This window comes from Dasypus novemcinctus, chromosome 1 (assembly GCF_030445035.2).
Source record: "Dasypus novemcinctus isolate mDasNov1 chromosome 1, mDasNov1.1.hap2, whole genome shotgun sequence".
NCBI classification, from domain to species: Eukaryota; Metazoa; Chordata; class Mammalia; order Cingulata; family Dasypodidae; genus Dasypus; species Dasypus novemcinctus.
This window is the reverse complement of record NC_080673.1, coordinates 208,628,704-208,653,129: the sequence shown is the minus strand read 5'-3', so window position 1 is coordinate 208,653,129 and position 24,426 is coordinate 208,628,704. Positions and strand designations below refer to the sequence as shown.

Sequence of the window (24,426 nt, the reverse complement as noted above, 5' to 3'; positions counted from 1 at the left end):
TGCCCTGGGAACCCCTGGGGACCCTGACCCACCCCCACAAAGGGAAGCTGTCACCTCCTTTCCTCCCCTCCAGCTTTCCCAGCATTTCTACTCTGACCAAAGTTTCTAGTAAATGAAAATGCTCTTTCCGGCCCACTTGGGGCATGGCCAAGTCTGTACCGGCAGCAATCTCTCTGGCTCTTCTTTTTTATTTTTGTAAAAATTTTTTGAGGTACTGGGGCCAGGGTTTGAAACTGGGGCCTCAAAGGTGGGAAGCTGGTGCTCAGCCCCTGTGCCACATCTGCTCCCTCTCTGGCTCTTCTTCCTCACTTCAGGCCTGTGGCCCCTGGAGATGATTTGCTTCTGTTTGCACTGACAGCGAAGTGGCCAGACGGACGCCCCCAGATGCTGTGGCAGCGGCGTGCCCTGCCTGTCTCGCGCACCGGTGCCCCCGTGCACCCCGCAGGGACCTTACCTGTGGAGATGATCCTTCTGCAGCACTGACCTCCTGAGGGACTCCTCCAACCTCAAGATCTAGACATAATTGAACAGCTTCAAGTTAAGTGGCCGTTTAAAGACTTTCTGACCTTTAAACTTCTTAAACCACGAATCAGCGTGAGCAGCACTGCGCTGCCCTCGGGCTGTGTGTGCAGCCGCAACAAGCCCTTGGAAAGGCCTCCCACCCTCGCAGCCCGTCTCCGCGCCAGGGCCCACCCAGACGTGATGGGAGCCCCGTGAGCGGCACCGTCAGGGCTTTAGCACGGCAGGTCCAAGTGGCCTCAGAATCTCGGGACGCTTGGGGGTGCCACCTGCATAGGCACCCGTGCGGGGACCTGGCCCTGCCGCCCTGGCTGCGCACACCAGTCGCTGCTGGGAGTCTCCGACAAAAGGCTCCATGGCATCGCTCTTCCAGGCCTGCTGCGAGCATTTAAAAGACAGAAGGAAGGGCTCAGCTGAGGCCCGGCCCAAGGCCAGGAACCACCAGGAAAAGGGCCCGCTTAGACACCTCCAGCCTCAGGCAGGTGTCCAGGCCGCAGTGCTGGGCCCAGGAGGCTGGACTAAGCTGGCTGCAAGCGGCAGGGGCAGGGCAAAGCAGGCTGCCATCTCCCGCCACAGTGCCTCCCCAGCTCGGGCAGCCTCAGGCCCAAGAGGGACTGGGGGGAGGCAGGAGGCCGGGGCCTGGGGGCACAGCCCTCCCCGCACGCTCCACCCAGAAAGGGCAGCGCAGCCCGAGACAGCCCAGGGCTGCAGGGAGGGGCTTCCGGGTTAGGGGCCCAGGATCCCGAGGCTCCAAAGCCCGTCTCCACTTACTCCAAACCCTTCAAAACTCTCACAAAAAGAGCTTTTATGCAAACAAGCCAACAGAAGAGGCTGGCTAGAGAGGAGCTGACTGTCAGGACGGGCAAGAGGCCGGCGCGGCGGCTCCGGCCCGCTCCCCTCCTCCCGCCGCTCAGCCCGCCCTCCCAGCTCCACACGCTCCTCTCCCTGTCCGCCCTCCACGTCCCTCCATGGAGCACTCACACCCGAGTCCTGGGGATTAAGGCAGAACTGGAGCTCCAGTTTATTCATCAGTATTTTTACTAAAGTTTTGTTTTCCCTATGGTTTTAAAAATCAAGTAAGAAAAATATTTTATAACTCGAATAGGTATTTCTAATTTCCTTTTACAACGACTAGCCAGAGCATAATTCAGAGTTACAGTGTAAGAAAACGTTTCTAATGAGTTTTAGCTGTAATGATGGGTCAGTATTTCAAAGAACCAACATCCCAACATTCCCCAAAGCAAAACTACCACAACTGGGTCGCCTGCCCACGGGTGTCGTGCGAACAGGCTGGGGTCTCAACTCAGCCTGCGGGCGCAACGCGAGCCAGCCCCGGGGCTGGAGCCCCTCGTGGTCCAGACACCAAGTCTGCCTTTAAACGAGAAGGGCAGGAAACTCAAGAGGCAATAAGGCAGTTAGATTTACCTTTTCTCTATAGAAGGCTAACAACCTCTTCCTGTGTTTCTCTTGAAATTCTGAAATCTGAGAATAGAACACACTTCAGTGCTGACACTGGACATGCCTCTCTCAAAGGTCATTTGTCACAGAAGGAACTTTAAACGCAATTTCCAGCATGCCCCACTGCACAGACCCGTGTCTCCTCCCCCCAGTCGTGGGTCCCGCGGGGCCGGGCTGGGGGCTCATCACCATGATCCCAGCACCTGGCCCGAGGAGACACTCAACCCTTCTGTGCTCAATGAAGGAATAAATCACAGGCCAGACGGTTAATGCAAATAAAATGAGGTTACTTGATTGACACGAAGAGCCAAGAAATGCCTGGCTGTTCTCTTCCTTTCTAGGTGATTTGTGAGGTGCTGCTGAGCCCTGGTGGGGGGACAGGGCTCGCAGCCCATGCTGGGCCAATCACAGCACACTGTCTTTTGGAACAGCGACTGGTCACAGCACAGCCTCCTGACCAAACAGTGCCAGCCAGAGAACGTGCTGGACCTGTGGGCCTCCCACCGAGAGCCAAATCCCACTTCTGCTGTGATTTCAAATTTGAATCAGGTCTCCAAGAGTACCAACGTAAGAGCCAAGTGTTAAAGTAAGAAGAGGAAGGAGCTATGCCGTTAAGCTATTGGATTAGGAAACAGAGTCTCGGAATGCTACAGAGTGACTTCTTTTTTTTTTTTTTTTTTTTTTTTTTTTTTTTTTTAAAGATTTATTTATTTATTTAATTTCCCCCCCTCCCCTGGTTGTCTGTTCTTGGTGTCTATTTGTTGCGTCTTGTTTCTTTGTCTGCTTTTGTTTCTTTGTCCGCTTCTGTTGTCGTCAGCGGCACGGGAAGTGTGGGCGGCGCCATTCCTGGGCAGGCTGCTCTTTCTTTTCACGCTGGGCGGCTTCCTCACGGGCGCACTCCTTGCGCGTGGGGGCCCCCCCACGCGGGGGACACCCTTGCGTGGCACGGCACTCCCTGCGCGCATCAGCACCGCGCATGGCCAGCTCCACACGGGTCGAGGAGGCCCGGGGTTTGAACCGCGGACCTCCCATATGGTAGACGGACGCCCCAACCACTGGGCCAAAGTCCGTTTCCCCAGAGTGACTTCTTTAACTCCTGCCACCCCATGTCCACAGACCCCCGAGGGTGCCAGCTGCTGACGAAGAGCCGAGCCCCAACGTCTGCACCTCTCACCCACTTCCCAGCTGCACCTTTCTTCTCTGCCATGGCTCACTGGGGGCTGGCTGGTGGCCGGTGGCCGGCTGGTGCTGGGGCTGGCTGGTAACTCCCCTTGGGAAGAAGAGCTGCCTAATGAGCATTTCCTACTGTTTCCAAAGGAAGGAACTGCAGGTAAAGAAGTCGTTCCAGATCAAGAACGACCAATGCCAGCGTCACGTTTTCCCACATTTCTTGGCTTCAGCATTTCTGGAATTTTCAGAGCTCTGAGGCTCTGGACAGTACGTGGCATGTTGCTCCTTGAAGAACGGTCCCACTCTGCTCAACAACGGCGTGCACGTCTCCACTGCGGGGATGACGGACCTCACTTCTGCCCGCTCTGAAGGGGACACAGAGGCCCCGACAGCCCTCGAGGCTGAACCGCATGCGCTTGATGCCACCCCACCAGGTGAGGTCCTGCTGTCCCTTACACCGCTCAGGCGCCACCTCTGTCAGGCTTCCCCGCAGCACCTAGAAGATGCAGCCATGCCCTCCGCTGGGTGGGGGCGCAGGGGGGCTTGTGCTAGCAGCTCCTGCCCTCTTCCTTAACCAGGCTGCTCCCCTGGCTGTTGGGGCCACCGGGGTCCCGCCTCTGGGCGGTGACCACGTGGGTCTGCTGGCGCCTCCGCTTCCACCCCAGACCCGAGTGCGGCAGGCAGCACTGGGTGGTGCCGAGTGTCCCTATGGGCGTCCAGCCCAGACCTGGACGGCGAGCGTGGCGTTAGGGGGGCTCTCAAGCCACACCCCCTGCCCCTGCCCACACTGAGGCTGATGCTGGTCACTGCCTGCGCACTCCAGGTCCGCGTCTGGGCACAGGACCCAAGCCCTGAAGAACAAATGGCACCAGCACTTGGAAGAGCCCGCGGGGAAGCTTCTAGTGTGGCCCAGGAGCGTGGCGCAGGCATCCGCGCCATGGCCAGCAGGCAGGTCTCGACACCGGGGCCACTGCAGCTCGGCAAGGCTCACCAGAAAGGAAATGGCTCCTTTTAAAAAGTTTTCTTTTTCTTTTAAACTTTTTATCTTTTGGGAAACGGCTCTTTTCACACGGGCAGGGCTGTTGAGACGCGCCTGGTGGGGCGGCAAGGGCGAGGCTGTGGCAAGGGCTGTCCTCCAGGCACAGGCCCCTGGGGTGGGGCAGCCTGGGCTGGCCAGGAGGCCCTATGGTGGGGCCGGCGCTCAGGCGCTCGACCACCAGGCCGTGGAGCTGCAGGGGCCGGCGGAGCCCCTAAGCCCCTGCTGTCTCCTCAAGCTGGCTGCGGGTCTGACTCGGCAGACCTGGGGTCGAGCGTCGGGCTCCAGAGACCGGAGACGCTGGCTTCAGCCTCAGAAGGGGGTTAGACTTGATTAATAAAACAGAAGAAAGCAAAGCAAGAGGTGGGCCTCTTTATTTTAGAGAGTGCTCCCTCTTGGAATGGATCAGAGGATCGGCCTGACGAAATTATTATGAAAACCAAACCCTTGAGGGCCAGTAAGCACAAAGCAGAGAGCCCTGGCTCCCATCCCGGGCCGGCGCAGAGACTCAAGAGCGCAGCCAGTTTTTGTTTTGTTTTAGGAGGTGCCGAGGACTGAACCTGGGACCTCGTACACAGGAAGCAGGCGCTCTGCCACCTAGCCGCACCCACTCCTCTTGGTTTGCTCTTATCAGGAACCTGTGGGGCTGACAGGGCTGCCAGAAGAGCAACGTCCTGGGCTGGAGGGGGACGCAGCTGGACCAGGGTGCAGGCCGTCGGCCCCATCAGCACGCCGTGTGCACCAGCTGCCTGTTTTAAACCTTCCTGAGAAGCACACGGCCTGCAGACACTACTGCCTGGCGTCTCCAGACAGAAAAGGGAAAAGGAGGGATTTCTGCATCGTGGAGAAGCTATGAGGAACAGGGAGCACTTTAAATTGTTCAACTAGATCGGAAAGGCTGACTGAGGCCCAAAGACATCTAACGGAGAGTTTCAGTTAAAGAACCTAGTGGTTTGAGGCAGATGCTGTCATCAGGGGCAGGCCCATGGGTCTAGCACGGGTGCTCACACGTTTTAAAAAATTTATTTTATTTGCAAACGCTCCCTATCTACCAAACCTATACCACCCCTCCCCCATCCTCTAATCTACTTCCTGACTCTGTGAATTTATTTCTAGACATCTCATATAAGTGACGTCAAGCAGTATTTGTCCTTATGTATCTTGCTTATTTCACTGAGCACAATATTTTCAGTTCTTCCACACTGCAGCATGTCCTTTCTCATGTCTGAGTAACATTCTGCTGTGTGTATGTACCACATTTTGTTCGTCCGCTCACCTGATGATGGACACTTGTTTCCACCTTTTGCTACTGTGACTAGTGCTGCTATAAACACTGGTGAATAAGTATCTGCTTGACTCCGTTTTCACTTTTTCACTTTCCTTGGGTAGATTCCCAGAAGTGCAATTGCCAGGTCATATGGTCATTCTATATTTAACTTCTTGAGGAACTGCCACACAGCTTTCCATAGTTGTTCCATCATTCTACACTCTCACCAATAATGTATTAGAGTTCCAATTTCTTTGCCAACACTTATATCCTTTTTTTAGAAAATAACAGCCATCCTTGTTGATGTTAAGTAGTATCTCTAGTCTTGATTTGCATTTCCCTAATGGCTGATAATGTTGAGTATCTTTTCACATGCTTATTGGCCATTTATATATTTTGGGGAAAACGTCTATTCAAATCCGGAACCCATTTTTTAAAATGGGGTTGTCTTTTTGCTGTTGAGTTGCAGTAATTCTTTACTGTTTCTAGATATTAAGCCCTTATCCATTATGTTTCTTTTAATGATAGTTAAAAATTTATTTATTCCCCTCTCCCCGAGCCGGTTCTCTTATCTGTCTGCTCATTGTTTGCTCACCTCTATAGGGGCACCAAGAACTGAACCCGGGACCCCCACGTGGGAGGCCAGTGTGGCCTAAGCCACATCTACTCCCCCATATATGATCTGCAACTATCTTTTTCCATTTTGTAGGTTGCTTTTCCACTTTCTTGACAATTTCTTTGATGCACAAAAGTTCTTCATTTTGATGATGTCAATTTATCGTTTCTTTTGCTGCTTGTGCTACTGTCATATTCGATAACCCACTACTGACTTTCAGGTCGTGAAAATTTGCCCTTCTATCTTCTAAAGGTTTTATGGGTTTAGTGTAGTTGTTATGTTTAGGTCCTTAATCCATTGAGTTAATTTTTGTGTATGGTGTTGAGGTATGGCAACTAACATCACTCTTTTCCATGTGGATATCTGTTTTTCCCAGAAACATTTTTTGAAAAGACTATTTTGGCCCCAATGTATATACTTAGGGGTCTTGTTGAAAACCAACTGGTTATAGATGTGTGTGTCTATTTCTGGAATTACAATTCTGTTTCACTGGTCTATATGTATAGCTTTATGCCCGTCCACTGTTTTGATTACTGTAGTTTGTAGTACAATTTGAAATTGGGTAGTGTGAGCCCTCTAACTTTATTCTTCTCTTCAAAATTATTCGGACTATTTGAGGTTCCTTGCAGTTTCATATGAATTTGTGGCAGTTTGATATTGTTTATGAATTCTAAAAATAGATATAAGATTGCAAACTAGTCTGCGTCTTTGGGCATATTAGATTATTGGACTCAGTGGTTCAGCTTTTACTTGATTAAATAATGACTAAGGCTTTGATTGGGCCACATGGGTAGGATGCTGCATCCCCGCCCCCTTCATGGGCAGGGGCTCGTAGAGAAACTGCAATGCAGAGAAGGGAGGCTGGAGTTTTAATGCTGGAGCCCTGGGAAGTAAATGCATAGAGGAGCAGAGCAGCTGAGCCTGGAGGAAACTGTGCCCCAGGGAGAGAGACGAGCCATGTGTCTGATACTCTATAGATGGCCTTGTGGAGGGGGCAGAGGAGCTGAGTCGAGAGAGAGACTAGCCCCGAGAAGAGAGGAACCCAGGAAGCCCGAACCTTGCAGCCATCAGCAGCCGTCTTGCTCCAACATGTGGCAACAGACTTTGGTGAGGGAAGCTTATGCTTTATGGCCTGGTAACTGCAAGCTTCTATCCCAGATAAACACCCTTTATAAAAGCCAACAGATTTCTGGTGTTTTGCATCAGCATCCCTTTGGCTGACTAAATACAGAATTTGAGGACTCATTTTTCCATTTTTACAAGACTTCAGGGATTTTGTTAGAGGCTGCAATGAACTTACAGGTCACTTTGGGTAATGCTCCGTAAACAGAGATAGTTTACTTCCTTCTTCCTTTTCAATTTTGATAACTTTTATTTCTTTTTCATGCCTAATTTCTCTGGCTAGAACTTCTAGTACAATATTGACTAGCAGTGGTGAAAGCAGACATTCTCGTCCTGTTCTTCATCGTAAGGGGAAGTTTTCAGTCTCTCACTACTGAGTATGATGTTAGCTGTGGATTTTTCATAAATGGCCTTTACCATGTTTAGAAAGTTACCTTCTATTCCTAGTTTTAAGAGTATTTTTTTAAATCAAGAAATGGTACTTGATTTTATCAACTGTCTCTTTTGAATCTACTGGAATAATTATGTGGTTTTCCCCCTTCATTCTATTTATGTGGTATAGTACAATGATTTTCACATGTTGAACCATCCTTGCATTTCTAGACTAAGCCCACTTGGTCAGAGTGAATAATCTTAATATGTTGAGTATTTAAGTTTGAGAGTATTTTGTTAAGGATTTTGCATCTATATAAGGTAAATTGGACTACAATTTTCTTTTCTTGGGCTGTCTTTATCTGTCAGGGTAATGCCGACCTCACAGAATGACTTAGGAAATAATCCCTGCTCTTCAATTTATGGAAGAATAAGAGAAAGACTGTTGTTAATTCTTTAAATGTTTGTACCAATGTTTCACCGATTAAGCCATCTGGCCCTAGGCTTTTCTATGGTGGAAGATTTTTTATTATTTTTCCAATAGCTGTACTTGTCACATGGCTGTTTTTTTTCCCCTTAGGTTTTCTTTTTCTTTTTATCTCCCCCCCCCCCCTTGTGACTTTTTGTGTGCTGTCTGCTCTCTGTGATCATTTGCTGCTGGCTCTTGGGTGTTCCTGCTTGTCTCCCTTCTTTTGTCACGCCACTTTTTGCTGAGTCAGCTCTTGGCAGTGTCTGCGGGCCGGGCAGCGCTCTGCGGCATCTATGGCCATCTATGGGCTGGGCGGTGCTCTGCAGCACGCGGGCAAGCTTGCCTTCACAAGGTCCTGGGACGTGAACTGAGGGCCTCCCATATGGTGGATGGGGGCTCATCTGATTGAGCCACAGCCACTTCCCTTCCCTTAGGTTTTCTATTTCTCCTTGAGTCAATTTGGGTAATTTGTGTTCTAGTATTTGTTTCAATTTTGTCTAGGTTATTGAATTTGTTGGCATACATTTGCTCATAGTATTTTCTTATAAATATTTTATTTCTGTAAGGTCAGTAGTGACATCACCATTTTAATTTCTGATATTAGTTATTTGCACCTTTTCACTCTTTGGCCATCTGGCTAAAGGTTTGTCAATGTTATTTGTTTTTTCAAAGATCTAAATTTTCGTTCTGTTTATTTTGTCAATTGTTTTTCTATTCTCTATAGCATTTATCCCCACTCTAACTTTAGTTATTTCATTCTATCTGCTAACTTTGTGTTTACTTTGCTTTTTTCCTAGTTCTTCAATATGTGAACTAAGGTTAACAATTTAAGACCTTCCTTCCTTTTAAATATAGGTGTACATTCTATCAGTTTTACTCTTGAGCACTGCCTTCACTGTAAGCCATGTTTTGGTAGGTTGTGTCTTCATTTTCATTCACCTCCAGGAATTTTCTAATTTCCCTTGTAATCTCTTCAACTCATTGGTTGTTTAAGAGTGCATTGTTTAGTGTAATTTACTTGTCATTTTCCCAGTTTTTCTTCTGTTGCTATTTCTAGATTCACTCCATTGTGATCTGAGAACTTAGTTTGTCGGGTTTCAAGGTCTTTAACTGTACCAAGATTTTTCTTGTGCCCTAACAGAGTCTACCCTGGAGAATAATACTAGTGCTCTTGAGAAGAATGTGTATGCTTCTGGTGTTGAGTGAAGTGTCCATTAGATCTGGTTGGTTTATAGTGCTGTTCAGGCTCTTTTTTTTTTTTTTTTTTTTTTTAAGATTTATTTATTTATTTAATTTCCCCCCCTCCCCTGGTTGTCTGTTCTTGGTGTCTATTTGCTGCGTCTTGTTTCTTTGTCCGCTTCTGTTGTCGTCAGCGGCACGGGAAGTGTGGGCGGCGCCATTCCTCGGCAGGCTGCTCTTTCATTTCACGCTGGGCGGCTTTTCCTCACGGGCGCACTCCTTGCGCGTGGGGCTCCCCCACGCGGGGGACACCCTTGCGTGGCACTGCACTCCTTGCGTGCATCAGCACTGCACATGGCCAGTTCCACACGGGTCAAGGAGGCCCGGGGCTTGAACCGCGGACCTCCCATATGGTAGACGGACGCCCTAACCACTGGGCCAAAGTCCGTTTCCCTGTTCAGGCTCTTTATCTCCATACTGATCTTCTGTCTGGATGTTCTAACCAGTATTGAAAGTGGTGTTTTGAAATCTCCACCTACTATTGCAGAAATTTATATTTCTCCTTTCAATTCTGTTTATATTTTCTTCATATTTTGGGGACCTGTTCGTTAGGTGCACATATGTTTATAATTGTTTTATCTTTTTGTTGAATTGACCCACTTAAAAATACATAATGGCTTTCTTTGTTTCTTTTAACAGTTTTGATACTAGCGTGGTAACCCCAGTTCCCTTCAGATTACTATTTGCATGGAGTATTTTTTCCACCCTTTCAGTTTCAACCCTTTGTGTCTTTGGATCTAAGATAAGTCTCTTGTAAACAGCATATGGCTGAGTCATGCTTCTTTTTCCATTTTGCCAATCTCTGATTTTTTTTAGGGGAGTCTTTAATCCATTTAGCTTTAAGCTAATTATTGATAAGGCAAAACTTAGTTCTGCGTTTTGCTAATCGTGTTTTTTTTTTTTTTGAGGTATGGGGGGGCCAGGGGTTGAACCTGGGACCTCATGTTGGAAGCCGGCACTCAACCACTCAGCTACATCGGCTTCCCTGAGTTGTTTTTTGTCTGTTTTGCTTGTTGTTTGTTTTGTTGTTGTTGTTGTTATTGTTAGGAGGTACCTGGAACTACGCCTGGGACCTCCCATGTAGGAAGCAGGTGCTCAACCAGTTGAGCCACATCCAGTCCCCCTTAAGCATTTCTTATCCTTCCTTTCCTACATTACTTCTATCTTTTTGTTTAGGTGACCTTTTATAATGAGTCACTGGTAACCGTTCCTCATTTCATTTTTGTAAAGTATTTAGGTGTTTTCTTATGGTTTCCATGGGGATTACACTTAATACCTTACACCTTTTACAATTTAGTTTGTATTGACACCAGTGGAACTTCAATAGCCAACACATACTTTGTTCACACACACCTCCATCTCTCATCTTCATGTATTCTTGTCACAGATAACACCTTTCTCAATGTGTGCCCAGTAACAAGGATTGTACTTGATTTTTATGCAAAAAAAATCCCGTTATTAGGCATATATTCAGAAAAACTGAAAGCAAGGATGTGAACAGATATTTGCACACCAGTGTTCACAGTGGCATTATTCACAATTACTAAAAGATGGAAACAAGCTAAGTGCCCATCAACTGATGAATAAACAAAATGTGGTATGTAAATATACCACATTTACTATTCAGCTGTAAGAAAAAATGAACTGGGAGGCACATGACAACATTGAAGAACACTGAGGACATACTGAGTGAAATAAGCCAGACACAAAAGGACAAATATATGATCACATTGATGAACAAGATATGATGAGTGTAGCAGTTTGATACTGTTTATGAATTCCAAAAATAGATAATGAATTATGCTTGTGAACTGGGCTTTCCCTCTGGGCATATTACACTGTATTGGATTCAGAGGTTTCACTTTTACTTGCTTAAATTATGGTTAAGGCTTTGATTGGGCTATGTCAGTACGATGACATGGCAGAGGAGGAGTTTGAAGTCTTAATGCTGGAGCCCCAGGAAGTAGGCACACAGAGAAGCAGATATGTGAGGAAAGAAAGAAGACTTCAGTAGAAACAGGAGAGGCCCCGGGAAGAGAGACGAGCTGTTTGCCTGACAGTTTACTGCTGGCCTTGTAGAGAGAACAGAGCAGCTGAGCCTGGAGAGAGAGAAGACTTATCCCAGCCTACAGCTGATGCTGGAAGAAGCTGGGACCACAGGGCCTAAGAGGAGGAGGAAGAGGAAGAGGAAGAGGAAGACTGAACCTTGCAGATGTCAGCAGCCATCCTGTTCCGACACCTGGCAACAGACTTTGGTGAGGAAAATAACTTATGCTTTATGGCCTGCAACTAACTGTAAGTCTCTACCCCAAATACTCTTTATAAAAACCAACAGATTTCTGGTATTTTGTATCAGCACCCCTTCAGCTGACTAATACAATAAGAAAACTTAAGGAGCCGGACTATAGCGTATACAGTAGTAGGAGACGGAATATGGGTTAAGGGAGAGTTGATGAGGAATGTACATAGAATGTTTACTTAATAAGGTCAATTGTAAATATGTGGTAATGGGTGGAGTTGACGGTAGCACATTATAGTAAGGATGATAAACACTGCTGATTTATAAATGTGATGGTGGCTGAAAGGGACAGTCAAGGGAGGTTAATGTTAAGTGACAGAAAGCTGGAGGAGAATCTAGAGACTGTACAACAGTGATTTCGGTGGTAGATGAGGACTGTGGTTAATATAAATACAAGAATGTTCCACTGCAAGGTGTTAAGAATATGAAGATACATGAGAAAATGCAACTAATGTAACTTACAGACTATAGTAACAGTAATATTGTAATATTTTTGTATCAAAGGCCAAGAAGGTACTACATCAATGCTAAAAGTCCAAAAAAACAGAATACAGGGTTTAGTTTTATGAAATATGAGTATGATTAAGCATTTTTTTTTCATTTTCTTCATTCACAAGGAAACTTGGTCATGTCACTTAACCAATTTGTGTTAATTTAAGTACCTTTAGGAAAACTTGAGAAACAATTGAATTTGTTTTTTAGGACTAAATGAAATAAATATGCCTGGAGAGAATTTTTTACAGCAATGCTTCCACAATTTGTTAACCTGTCTCTTGTCTATTATTTTAATTTTTGAAGTTGAAGCAAAGTTTACTTTAAAAAAGAGGGCTGATTTAATATATCTGATTAGTAATTCCAGAGACTGAGTTTCTTCTAGAATAGTTCACCTCAAATTATTTTTTTCCTATGACTGGGCCATACTTTCCTGTCACTTTTTAGGTTTTGTAAATCTTCGTTGCAAACTGGACATTCTGAGTATTATGTTGTGGTAAAAGGGCTGTGGAGTGGTCAGGCCAGTGAGGGGTGCCCAGGTGGGCACTGGGGGAGGGGTCTGCTTCAGGGGGTCTGGCAGGTGGGTGGCACCTAGCAGGCACTGGGGGCTTGAGCGACAGGCCCATTTTTTCTCCTCCTGTTGCTCCTTCTGGTATGGACAGACAGGCGGGCGTGGGTGGCTGCTAAGGATGAGTCTAGCCAGACGCGTCTGGCCTAAGAGGGAATACCCTATTTTTCCCTCTATTATTTTTTCTTTTTCTGTTTTCTCTACTTTTTCCCTATATCTTATCTTCTTCCTTTTCTTGTTTTTCCTGTTTTTTTCATTTCTTTTTTCTCTTTCTGCTTTTATCTTTTTTCTTTTTTCCCTTTTCCTTTTTCAGTTAAAATGGGCAATTATAAAGATTTAGAAGTAGAACCAAGTATCAAAGAAGATCCTCAACACAAAGCCAAACAAAAATAAAACACAAGACAAGAGAGAAAATCTGACCACCACAATATACCCAACAAGAAAAACAGATGCCTAAATATCAGCAAAAATTATAAGCCATACTAAAAAGCAGGAAGCTGAGGCAAGTGAACGAACTAAAAAGCAGAAGCAGATGTAGAATGTGGAACAACTTATCAAAGACATCCAAACAAATTTCCTTAAAACAATTCAATGAGATGAAGAGATAAAGGATATTAAGAAGACACTGGGTAAACATATAGAAGAAACTTGTAAACATACATGATAAAAAATAACACATCTTATGGTAATGAAAAGCACAATGTACTAGAGTCATACGACAGTAGATGTGAACAGGTAGAGCACAGGATCAGCAAGTGGAAGACAGGACATCCAAAATCATACAGATAGTAGAAAAGATAGACAATTAGAAAAAGGAGAAAATTCAGTAGGGACTCAGGGAATTGAATGACAGCACAAAATGAACAAACATATGCACTTTGGGTATCTCAGAGGGAGAAGAGAAGGGAAAGGGGGCCAGGGTGCTTGAGGAAATAATGGCAGAAAAAATCCCAACTCTAATGAGGGACATGGATGCACATGTCTAGGAAGGAGAGCATACTCCAAACAGAATAAATTATAATAGACCTACTTCAAGATACATCAACAGTCACACACCAAAAAGAAAGAATCCTAAAAGTAGCAAAAGAACAGAGAGACATCACGGGTAAGGAATGCTCGATGAAATTAAGTGCTGATTTCTCATCTGAAACCAGGGAGGGGAGAAGGCAGTGGTATGACATAGTTAAGGGGTGGAAAGAAAATAAATGCCATCTAAGAATTATGTACCCAGCAAAATTGTCCTTCAAAAATGAGGGAGAGATAAAAATATTTACAGATAAAAAGCTGGAAGAATTTGTCAACAAGAGTCCTCCCGTCAAGAAATACTAAAGAGAGTTCTGCAGGTTGAAAGGAAAATACAGGGCAGAGAGGTAAGGAGGAAAGTCTAGAAAGGAAGATTATTAGTAAGGGCAACTAAAAGGATAAAAAAAGAAACAAAAATAAGATACGACATATATAATCCTAAAGAAAAAATGTCTAAAGTGAGTACTGCATTTGCAGTAATGACACTGAATGTTACTAGATTAAACCCCCCAAATAAGAGACACCGATAGGCAGAATGGATAAAAAAAAAGTATGATCCATCTACAGCTGTCTACAAGAGACACCCCTTAGACCAAAAGACACAAGAAGATTGTAAATGAAAGGATGGAAATGACTTTCTGCACAAACATAAACAAAAAAAGGCCGGGGTAGCTATACTAATATCAGACACAACAGACTTTAAACACCTAACAAAGAGACAAGGAAGGACACTGTGCATTAATAGAAGGGGCAATCTACCAAGAAGAAAGAACAGTCATAAATATTTATGCACTTAATGACGGTACCTGAAAATACATGAGGCAAACACTAGCAAAACTGAGGGGAAAAATAAATGCCTCTACAATCACAGTACAGGACTTCAATACACCACTCTCAGCAATAAAACATCTTGACAGAGTCAGTAAGGAAACAGTGCCCCCCACGCAAAGAGTGGCTCCTGAGCAAGGAGAGTTGCCCCATGTGAAACCATAGCCTGCCCAAGAGTGGTGCCACACACACGCAGAGTTGACACAACAAAAAAAGACACAGATCCCTAGTGCCGCCTGATGAGAATACAAATGGACACAGGAGAACACACAATGAATGGACACGGAGAACAGACAACAGTGGAGGGGGGGGAAGAGGAGAAATAAATAAATCTTAAAAGAAACAAGAAACAGATCTTGAATAAAACTTTAGAAGAACTAGACTGAATGGACATATACAGAACACTGTACCCCCAGTATTCTGGGATATACATTCTTCTCAAACATTCATGGATCATTCTCTAGGATAGATCACATATATAGGTCAAAGAACAAGTTTCAACGAATTAAAAGTATTGAAATTATAAAAAACACATTCTCTGAACATAAAAGAATGAAGCTGGAAATCAGTAAAGGATGGAGAACTGGAATATTCACAAAGATACAGAAATTAAACAACATCCTCAAACAATGAGTGGGTCAAGGAAGAAACTGCAAGAGAAATCAGTAAGTATCTCAAAGCAAATGAAAATGAGAACACAATATATCAAAACTTATGGGATGCAGCAAAGGCAGTACTGAGAGGGAAATTTAAAGCCATAAATGCCTACATTAAAAAAGAAGAGAGACGATGGGAAGCGGATTTGGCTCAACTGATAGAGGCCCACCTCCCGACCAGTATGGTGAGAGGGCTCACGCACAGTGCTGATGTGCACAAGGAGTGCCGTGCCACGCCAGGGTACCCCTTGTGTAGGGGAGCCCCACAAGCAAGAAGTGCACCCCTGCAAAGCACAGCCTGCCCGGGAGTGGTGCCGCACACACAGAGAGCTGACACAGCGAGATGACACAACAGAAAGAGATAGGTTCCCAGTGCCGCTGACAAGAATGAAGGAGGACAAAGAAGTGAATGGACACAGAGAACAGACAATGGAGGGGAGGGTGTGAAGGGGAGAGAAATAAATAAATAAAAAGGAGAGGAGGGGCAAGATGGCAACAGAGTAAGGAGCACCAAGAGTCAGCTCCTCCTACAGGGCAGTTAGTAATCACCCAGAGCCATTTAAAGCACATGCTTAGGGGCCCCAGAAAACCAGAAGAGCATGCTGATTGTGAGAGTTTGAGATTATTTTTGTGAATCCCAAAAAGAGAAAGACTATGTTTGTAAACAAATATATTCTTCTGGGTGTGATACCCTATGATTATATTGGATTCGACTGAGGAGCTCTTGATTAAATTACCTGTTAAGATTAGGGCTTTCGTTCAATCACCAGGCGGTGGTGACTCAGGTTGAGTCCCGCCCCTTGGTGGGGCAATAGAAAGGTACACTCACTCAAGAAGACACCTGGGAAGGCAGAAAGCACTGTCGTTTTTGATCCTGGGGCCCTGCGGAGAGATGAGTCATTAACCTGATAGTTTGCAGCTGACCTTGGAAAGCTCTCAGAACAGCCGAGACTGATAGAGAAGGCCAGAAAGAAAGGAGCCCTACACGAGGAGAGGAAGCCCTGGGAGACGAGCCCCACGCCAGCCTGCAGGGCGAGAGCGGACGCCCAGAGGGACGGCTGAGCCTCACAGAGATCACTCGCTTCAACAAGTTGCAACTCACTTTGGTGAGAAAGCAACCCTGAGTGGACTCTTTAGGGCCTTGTAACTCTAAGCTTTTACCCTAAATACTCTTTGTAAAAGCCAACACATTTCAGGTACTTTGCACTGGCACCTCTGTGGCAGGCTAATAAACTGCAACATCCTTGAAAGAATGGAAGGAGAACGCCCATCTGCAGTGAAGATGCGTGAGCAGAGCGTTCCACACAGGGACACCATGCCCGTCCTCCACGGCAGTGCAAGCCGCCTCAGGAGCTGTTCTGTGGCTCGAGTTAGAAGCTCCATTTCCCAAAAACGGGGGAGCAGGAGATGGCTGAGCCCTGACTTCAGCTGATTAATAAATTCGATTGACTGAAGTATAATCCTAAGAACAGCTAAAGTGTGAACCTGTCCAAGTCAGAAAGAGGCAGTAGCTGCCATTTTAACTGCCTTGACTCGAGGGGAAGCGGGCTGACTGAAAATCACAATGATGCTAAGGAGCTGGTCTTTCCACCCAGATCAGACTGCAGCCCTAGCCTAGGCTCCAGCTCCACCCGCAAGAGGGACCTGCGCCAGTCTCTCTGGGCAACTGTAGGTGCTTTCGGCCAGCATAGACTGGACAATCAGACACCTGGGGCCACATCCCCACTCCTCAATAGGACAGGAGAGGAGCTGTGTTTCTTCGGCCTCTTGGGGCAACTGCAAGTGCTTTCCGTCCACAAAGCCTGGTATGTTGAGCACCTTTGATTCCATCCCTCTCCCCCTAGGAGAGGAGGGGCTGGAGTTGCTTCAGCCTCTCTGGACAGCTGCAGGTGATTTCAGCCCACACAGCCTGGATACTCAGACACCTGCAGCTCCATCCCTCTCCCTCAACAGCACAGGAGGGACGCTGTGTTTCCTTATCCTCTCTGGGTGCTTTCGACCTGTACAGACTAGTTTGTGGGGTGCCTGTGGTTCTATCCTCACCCCTTAAAAGGCAGAAGGGGCAGCCCTCCTTCAGCCTCTCAGGACAACCACAGGCACTTCCAGCCCACATGGATTAGCTGTTTGGCACTCTGGAGGGTCCATCCCCACCCCTAGCAGGGGAGGGGGAGAGTCAGAGCCAAGTTAGTCTACCTGGGCAACTGCAGTCCATTCTGGCCTTCACGGTTGAGTCTGCTGCTTACACATGTACCTCCATCTCAGCCCAGTCAGGGAAGAAAGAGTCCTGAAGCTTCATCAGTCTCTCTAGGCAACTACAGACGGTCTTGGCTTGCACAGCTTCAATTATTACACGTGGCTGCAGCTCTGCCCCCACCCCAGGCAGAGGAGAAAGATGGGAGAAGCTTCATCAGTTCCTAGGGTAACCTGGGCAGCTTCGGCCTCCACTGTTTACAATATAAACTACATCCTCAGCTCCTATTACAAAATGGGTAAGGAAGAAAGGGCAAGAAAATTCTAAACTAAAGAGAAAAACAGTGCCAAAAATAAATACAGCTAGTAAGTCAGATGCCAAGACATGAACAAATGATTACAATCCATACTAGGAAACACGAAGATATGGCCCAGGCATAAACCTCCAGGTGACATACAGGAGTTGAAACAAGTAATCACAGATGTTCAAACAAATCTCCTCAATAAATTTAATGAGATGGCTAAAGAGATTAAGGATATTAAGACACTGCATGAGCACAAAGAAGAATTTGAAAGCATACACAGAAAATTACTAGATCTTATGGGAATTAAAGACAATAAATAAAGTTAAAAATACACTGAAGCATATAACAGCAGATTTAAAGGGGCAGAAGAAAAGAAGAGAAAAATGTCGAACAGGAGCACAAGGAACTAAATGATGGCAAGGGACCTGCAAACATACATGTCATGGGTGTCCCAGAAGGAGAAGAGAAGGGAAAAGGGGCAGAAGGAATATTTGAGGAAATAATGGTAGAATATTTCCCAACCTATTGAAGGACACAGATATCCATTTCCAAGAAGCACAGCATACTCCAATCTGATTAAATTTGAATAGACTTTCAAGACATATACTATACTAATCAGAACGTCAAATGCCAAAGATAAAGATGGAATCCTGAGAGGAGCAAGAGAAAAGTAATTCATCACATACAAGGGGCTCCTAATAAGATTAAGTACTGATTTCTCATCAGAAATGATGGAGGCAAGAAGGCAGTGGTATGGTATATTTAAGATACTGAAAAAGAAAAACTGCCAGCCAAGAATCTTATATTTGGCAAGACTGTCTCCAAAAATTAGGGCAATTTAGAATATTCTCAGACAAACATAAACTGAGAGAATCTGTAACCAAGAGACTGGCTTCACAGGAAATAATAAAGGAGTGCTATAGCTTGAAAAGAAAAGACAGGAGCCAGACAGGCTTGGAAGAGGGTCTAGAAATGAGGACTGTATCAGTAAAAATAAATAATGGTGTAAAAATAGTGGAGAAAATGAAATATGTGACCAATAAAACCCAGTCAAAATGGATGAAGAACTGCCTTTACAGTAAAAACACGTAATGTTAACAGATTAAATTCCCCAATCAAAAGACAGAGACTGGAGGAACAGATAAGGAAATAAGAGCCATCTATATCTATATGCTATCTACAAGAGACTCACCTTAGAACCAAAGAAACCAATAGATTGAAAATAAAAGGCTAGAAAAAGGTATTCCACATATCCAATAACATCAACAACCAAAAATCCCCAAAAAACTGAAATACCTATACTTAGGTGAAATAGATTTTAAAAGTAAAACTGTTATCAGAGACAAGGGAGGACATTATATATTAATAAGAGGGGCAATGCACCAGGAAAAAATAACAATCATAAATGTATATGCACCTAACCAGGGTGCCCCAAATTCCATGAGGGAAGCACTGGCAAAACTGAAGCACTGGCAAATTGCATGACGAAGCACTGGCAAAACAGATGTCTCCACAATAGCTGTAGACTTCAATACAACACTCTCATCATCGGGTAGAACATCTGGGCAGAATATCAATAAAGAAACAGAGAGTCTGAATAGTATGATAAATGAACTAAACCTAATAGACATATACAGGACAACACACCCCAAAACAGTAGGATAAAAATTCTTCTCAACTGCTTCTTGATCAGGATAGGACATATACTGGGTCACAAAGGAGATCGCAATAAATTTAACAAGGTCAGAATTATACAAAGCACTTACTCTGATCATAATGGAATAAAGTTGGAAATCAACAACAGGTGGAAAAAGGGAAAAATCACAAATATATAGAGATTAAACAACACATTCTTAAATAATCAGTGGGCCAAAGTAGAAACTGTGACAGAAATCAATTATTATCTTGCGATGAATGAAAACAAGAACACAATGTATCAAAGCCGATGGGATGCAGGTAATGCAGTGCTGAGAGGGACATTTATAGCCCTCAATGCTTACATTAAAAAAGAAGAAAGAAAAACCACACAACCCCTACCAGTCGTATTAGTTAGGGTTCTCTAGGGAAACAGAATCAACAGGAGATATCTGTCAATGTATGAGATTTTATAAGTCTCTCATGTGACTGTGGGGATACGCAAATTCAGGTTCTGCAGGCAGGCTACAAACCAGGGGCTCCGATGAAAGTCCAATGAAGGTCCTTGATGAGCTTCTGGGAGATGATGGCTGTCCAAAGAGCTGGGAATTTCTCTTTGAATGCTGAAATCACTTCCCCTTTTAAGGCATTCAACTAATTGGAAAAACCATCACTCACTGCTGATGGCAATCTCCCTGGCCGATGCAGATGTAATCAGCCATCATCACAGTAAACTCACTGATGACTAAAGCCCATAAATGTCCTTGTATTAGAATTAGTCCAGTGCTTGCTTGACCAAACAACTGCGCACAATTGCCTAGCCAAGTGGAAACATTAGCCTAACTATCACATCAATCTTTCCCCGGCACAATGCAACCATTTTTGAGTAAGGAAATTGTTCTAAATTTTTTTGTGGTGATGAATGCACAACATTGTGATTATACTAAATGCCACTGATTATACACTTTGGATAGATTGTATGATATATAAATATATTTCAATAAAATTGCTAAATAAATAATTGTGCAAGAATAGCCAGAAACAGCTGCTATGTAGAGCAGGGTGAAGAATTTTTTATTAGTTTGGTTTTTGTTTATTATTATTGAAATAATGAAAATGCTCTAATGATGATTTACATGATGAATGCACAGCTATGTGATTATACCAAATACCATTGATGGGGAGCCAATGTGGCTCAGTGATTGAATGCCAGCTTCCCACATGAGGTCCTGAGTTCAATCCCTGACCCCATACCTCAAAAAATATGCCACTGGGGAGCAGATGTGACTCAAGCAATTGAGTGCCTGCTTTCCACATAGGAGGTCCCAGGTTTGGTCCCCGGTGCCCACTAATAACCAAAAACAAGCAAAGAAACAACCAAGTCAGGGAAGCCGATGTGGCTCAGTGATTGAGCCCTGGCTTCTCACATACAAGGTCCCAGGTTCAATCGCCAGCCCCAGTACCTAAAAAAAAAAAAAAAAAAAAAAAAAAAATACCACTGATAGTACACATTGGATGAATTCTATGCTTTGTTAATATGTATCAATAAAATTGATTTGTTAAAATGGAAGAGCTAAAATCAATGACCTAACTACACAGCTGAAGGAACTAGAAAAAGCACAGCTAAGTATTCCCAAACCAAGCAAAAGGAATGAAATAAAGATCAGAACAGAAACAAATGAAATTGAGTACAACAACAAAAAAACAATAGGAAGAATTAACAAAACGAAAAGTTGGTTCTTTGAGAAGATTAACAAAATCGACAAACCCTTAGCTAGACTGACAAAGAAAAAAAGAAGATGCAGATAAAATAAAAAATGAAAACAGGGACATTACTATTGAACCCACAGAAATAAAAGAGATCATAAGAGGATACTATAAATAACTGTATGCCAACAAACTAGATAATGTAGATGAAATTGAAAAATACAAAAACCTATATTGACCCTAGAAGAAAAAGAAGACCTCAACAAAGTAATCACAAGTAAACAGATTGAAAGAGTCATCAAAGAACTCCCCAAAATGAAAAGCCCAAGATAGTTTCACTGGTGAGTTCTACCAAACATTCAAAGATTTAATACCAATCTTACTTAAACTCCTCAAAAAATTTGAACAAGATGGAATGCTACCAAACTCGTTCTATGAAGCCAATATCATCCTAATACCAAAGCCAGATAAAGATATTACAAAAAAAGAAAATTATGGGCCCATTTCCTTAATGGATATGGATGTAAAAATCCTCAAGCAAATGCTTGCTAATTGAATCCAACAACACATTAGCACCTAGACTAACAAAGAAAAAAAAGAGAAAAGATGCAAACAAAATCTGAAACAAGAGAGGGGTTATCACCACTGATCCCAATGAAATAAAGAACATCATGAGATATAATGAAACATTGTATGCCAATAAATTGGACAGCTTAGATGAAATGGACACACTGCTAGAAATATATGAGTAATCTACACTGACAAAAGAAGAAATAGAAGACCTCAGCAGACCAAACAGAAGTAATGAAATTGAATTAGCTATAAAAAATCTCACAACCAAGAGCTCAGGGCCAGATGGCTTCATAGGTGAATTCTACCAGTCATTCAAAAAATAATACCAATCCTGCTCAAACTCTTCCAAAAAACTGAAGAGGCGGGAACACTACCCAACTCATTCTATGATACCAATATCACCCTGATACCAAAGTCACAAAATAAGACACTACAAGAAAAGAAAATTACAGACCAATCTCTCTAATGAACTTAGAAGGAAAAATCCTCAACAAAACACTTGCAAAGAGAATCCAACAAGAGATCAAACAAATTATACACAGTGATCAAGTGGATTTTATCCCAGGTATGACAGGATGGTTCAATACAAGAAAATCTAATGTAATGTACCATATTAACAGACAGAAGGAGAAAAATTACATGATCATCTCTATTGATGCAGAAAAGGCAATCCACAAAATCCAGCATCCTTTCTTGATAAAAACAGTTCAAAAGACAGGAATAGAAGGAATCTTCCTCAGTATGATAAAAGGCATATATTAAAAACCCACAGCTAACATTGTACTCAATGTGTGAAAGACTGAAAGCAATAAAAGAATTCCCACTGTCACTATTCTTACTCAACATTGTGTTATAATTTCTTGCTAGAGCACTTAGGCAAGAAAAAGAAATAAAAGGCACACAAATTGGAAAGTAAGAATGAAAGCTACTATTTATAGATGAAATTATCTTATACCTAGAAATTCCAGAAAAACCTTCAACAAAACTACCAGATCTAATAAATGAGTTCAAAAAAGTGGAGGGATATAAGATCAACAAGCAAAAACCAGTAATGTTCTTTTACACTAGTACCGAGCAATCAGAAGAGGAAAAAGGAAAACATTCCATTTATAATAGCAACTAAATAACCAAATATCTAGGAATAAACTTATCTAAAGATGTGAATTTGTACAGAGTAAACTACACATTGCTGAAAGAAATCAAAGAAGACCTAAGTGAATGGAGGGATATATCCCATGTTCATGGGTTGGAAGACTAAATATCATTAAGATGTCAATTCTATCCAAATTGATTTACAGATTTAACACAATCCCAATAAAAATTCCAACAGCATTTTAAAAAAGAAATGGTAAAGCCAATCATCATTTATTTTGAAGGGAAAGGGGCCCCAAATAGTCAAAAACACCTTGAAAAAGAAAAACAAAGTTGAAGGAGTCACGCTACTGACATTAGAGCATACTACAAAGCTATGGAGGTCAGAATGGCACGGTATAGGCACAAGGATAGACATATTGACTAATGGAACCAAACTGAGAGTTCAGAGAAAGACACACACATCTACAGTCAACTGATATATGACTAGGCTGCCAAGTCCACTCAACTGGGACAGAACAGTCTCTTCAACAAATGGTGCCAGGAGAACGGATATCCATATCCAAAAGAATGAAAGAGTATCCCTATTTCATGCCATATACAAAAATTAACTCAAGATGGACCAAAGGCCTAAATATAAGGGCCAGGACCATAAAGCTCCTAGAAGATAATGTAGGGAAACATCTACGAGATCTTGTGGTAGGCAATGTTTTCATAAACTTTACACCTAAAGTGCAAACAATGAAAGAAAAAACAGAAAAATGGGACCTCCTCAAAATCAAAACTTTTGTTTTTTAACAGTTTGTCAAGAAAGTAAAAAGGCAGCACACTCAATAGGAGAAAATATTTGGAAATCACATATCTGATAAGGGTCTAATATTTAGCATATATAAAGAAATCCTACAACTCAATAAGAAAAGGACAAACAACCCATTTAAAAAATGGGCAAGAGATGTGAACACTTTTCCAAAGTGAAAATACAAAATGAAAATAAAAAAGCACATGAAAAGATGCTCACTTTCAGGGAAATCCAAATCAATGAGATATCATTTCACACTTACAATGAGATATCATTTCACACTTACTAGACTGGCTGCTATTAAAAAAAACTCAGAAAACTGCAAGTGCTGGAGAGGATGTGGAGAACGAGGAACACTCATTCTCTGCCAGTGGGAATGTAGAATGGTGTAGCCATTGTGGGAGACTGTGGTGTAGCAGTTCTCAGGAAGCTAAGCAGAGAATTGCCACATGATCCGACAATTCCACTACTAGGGATATACCCAAAAGAATTCAAAGCATGGACACAGAAATATGCACATCAATGTTTATAGCAGCATTATTGACGACTGCCAGAAGATGGACGGAACCCAGGTATCCATCAACACAGATAAATGTGTTTAAATGTGGTACATACATATAATGTAATATTATTCAGTTGTAAGAAGGAATGAAGTATTGACACATGTGACAACGTGGATGAACATCAAGGACCTTGTGTTGAGTGAAATAAGTCAGACACAAACGTCAGATATTGCACAATGTCACTGATATGAACTAAAGGATAGAGAGCAGACTCATGGTAGTGCAGTCTAGTTGATATAACAGGAGGTAGAAGGGGAGTAGAGATTGGTGAGCAGATGCTTATCTGTGCAGAATTTATAATTAGGATGTTTGGAAATGGACAGAGGTGATGGTGCAGCTATATAAATGCAATTAACAGCGCTCAAGTGTGAGTGTGAAGATGGTTGGAAGGGAACCTTTTGGGCCATCCATCATGCTAAAAGCAAAGC

The 24,426-nt window shown here is 43.5% G+C and overlaps 1 protein-coding gene across 5 annotated transcripts in view; it reads right to left on the bottom strand.

Annotated features, from left to right (window-relative positions):
• Nucleotides 1–24,426, bottom strand: part of RNF212 (ring finger protein 212) — a 118,179-nt gene that overhangs the window by 46,630 nt on the left and 47,123 nt on the right. For 3 of the 5 annotated variants that reach the window (XM_023585183.2, XM_071217688.1, XM_012520394.3), the window contains 2 exons: nucleotides 1,945–2,001; nucleotides 455–513 (listed from right to left, as the gene is read on the bottom strand). In XM_023585183.2, the coding sequence (XP_023440951.1) occupies nucleotides 455–513; nucleotides 1,945–2,001 (116 nt within the window). The remainder of the gene's footprint in view (nucleotides 1–454; nucleotides 514–1,944; nucleotides 2,002–24,426) is intronic. The other 2 variants (XM_004480399.4, XM_004480400.4) reach the window with 1 other exon arrangement.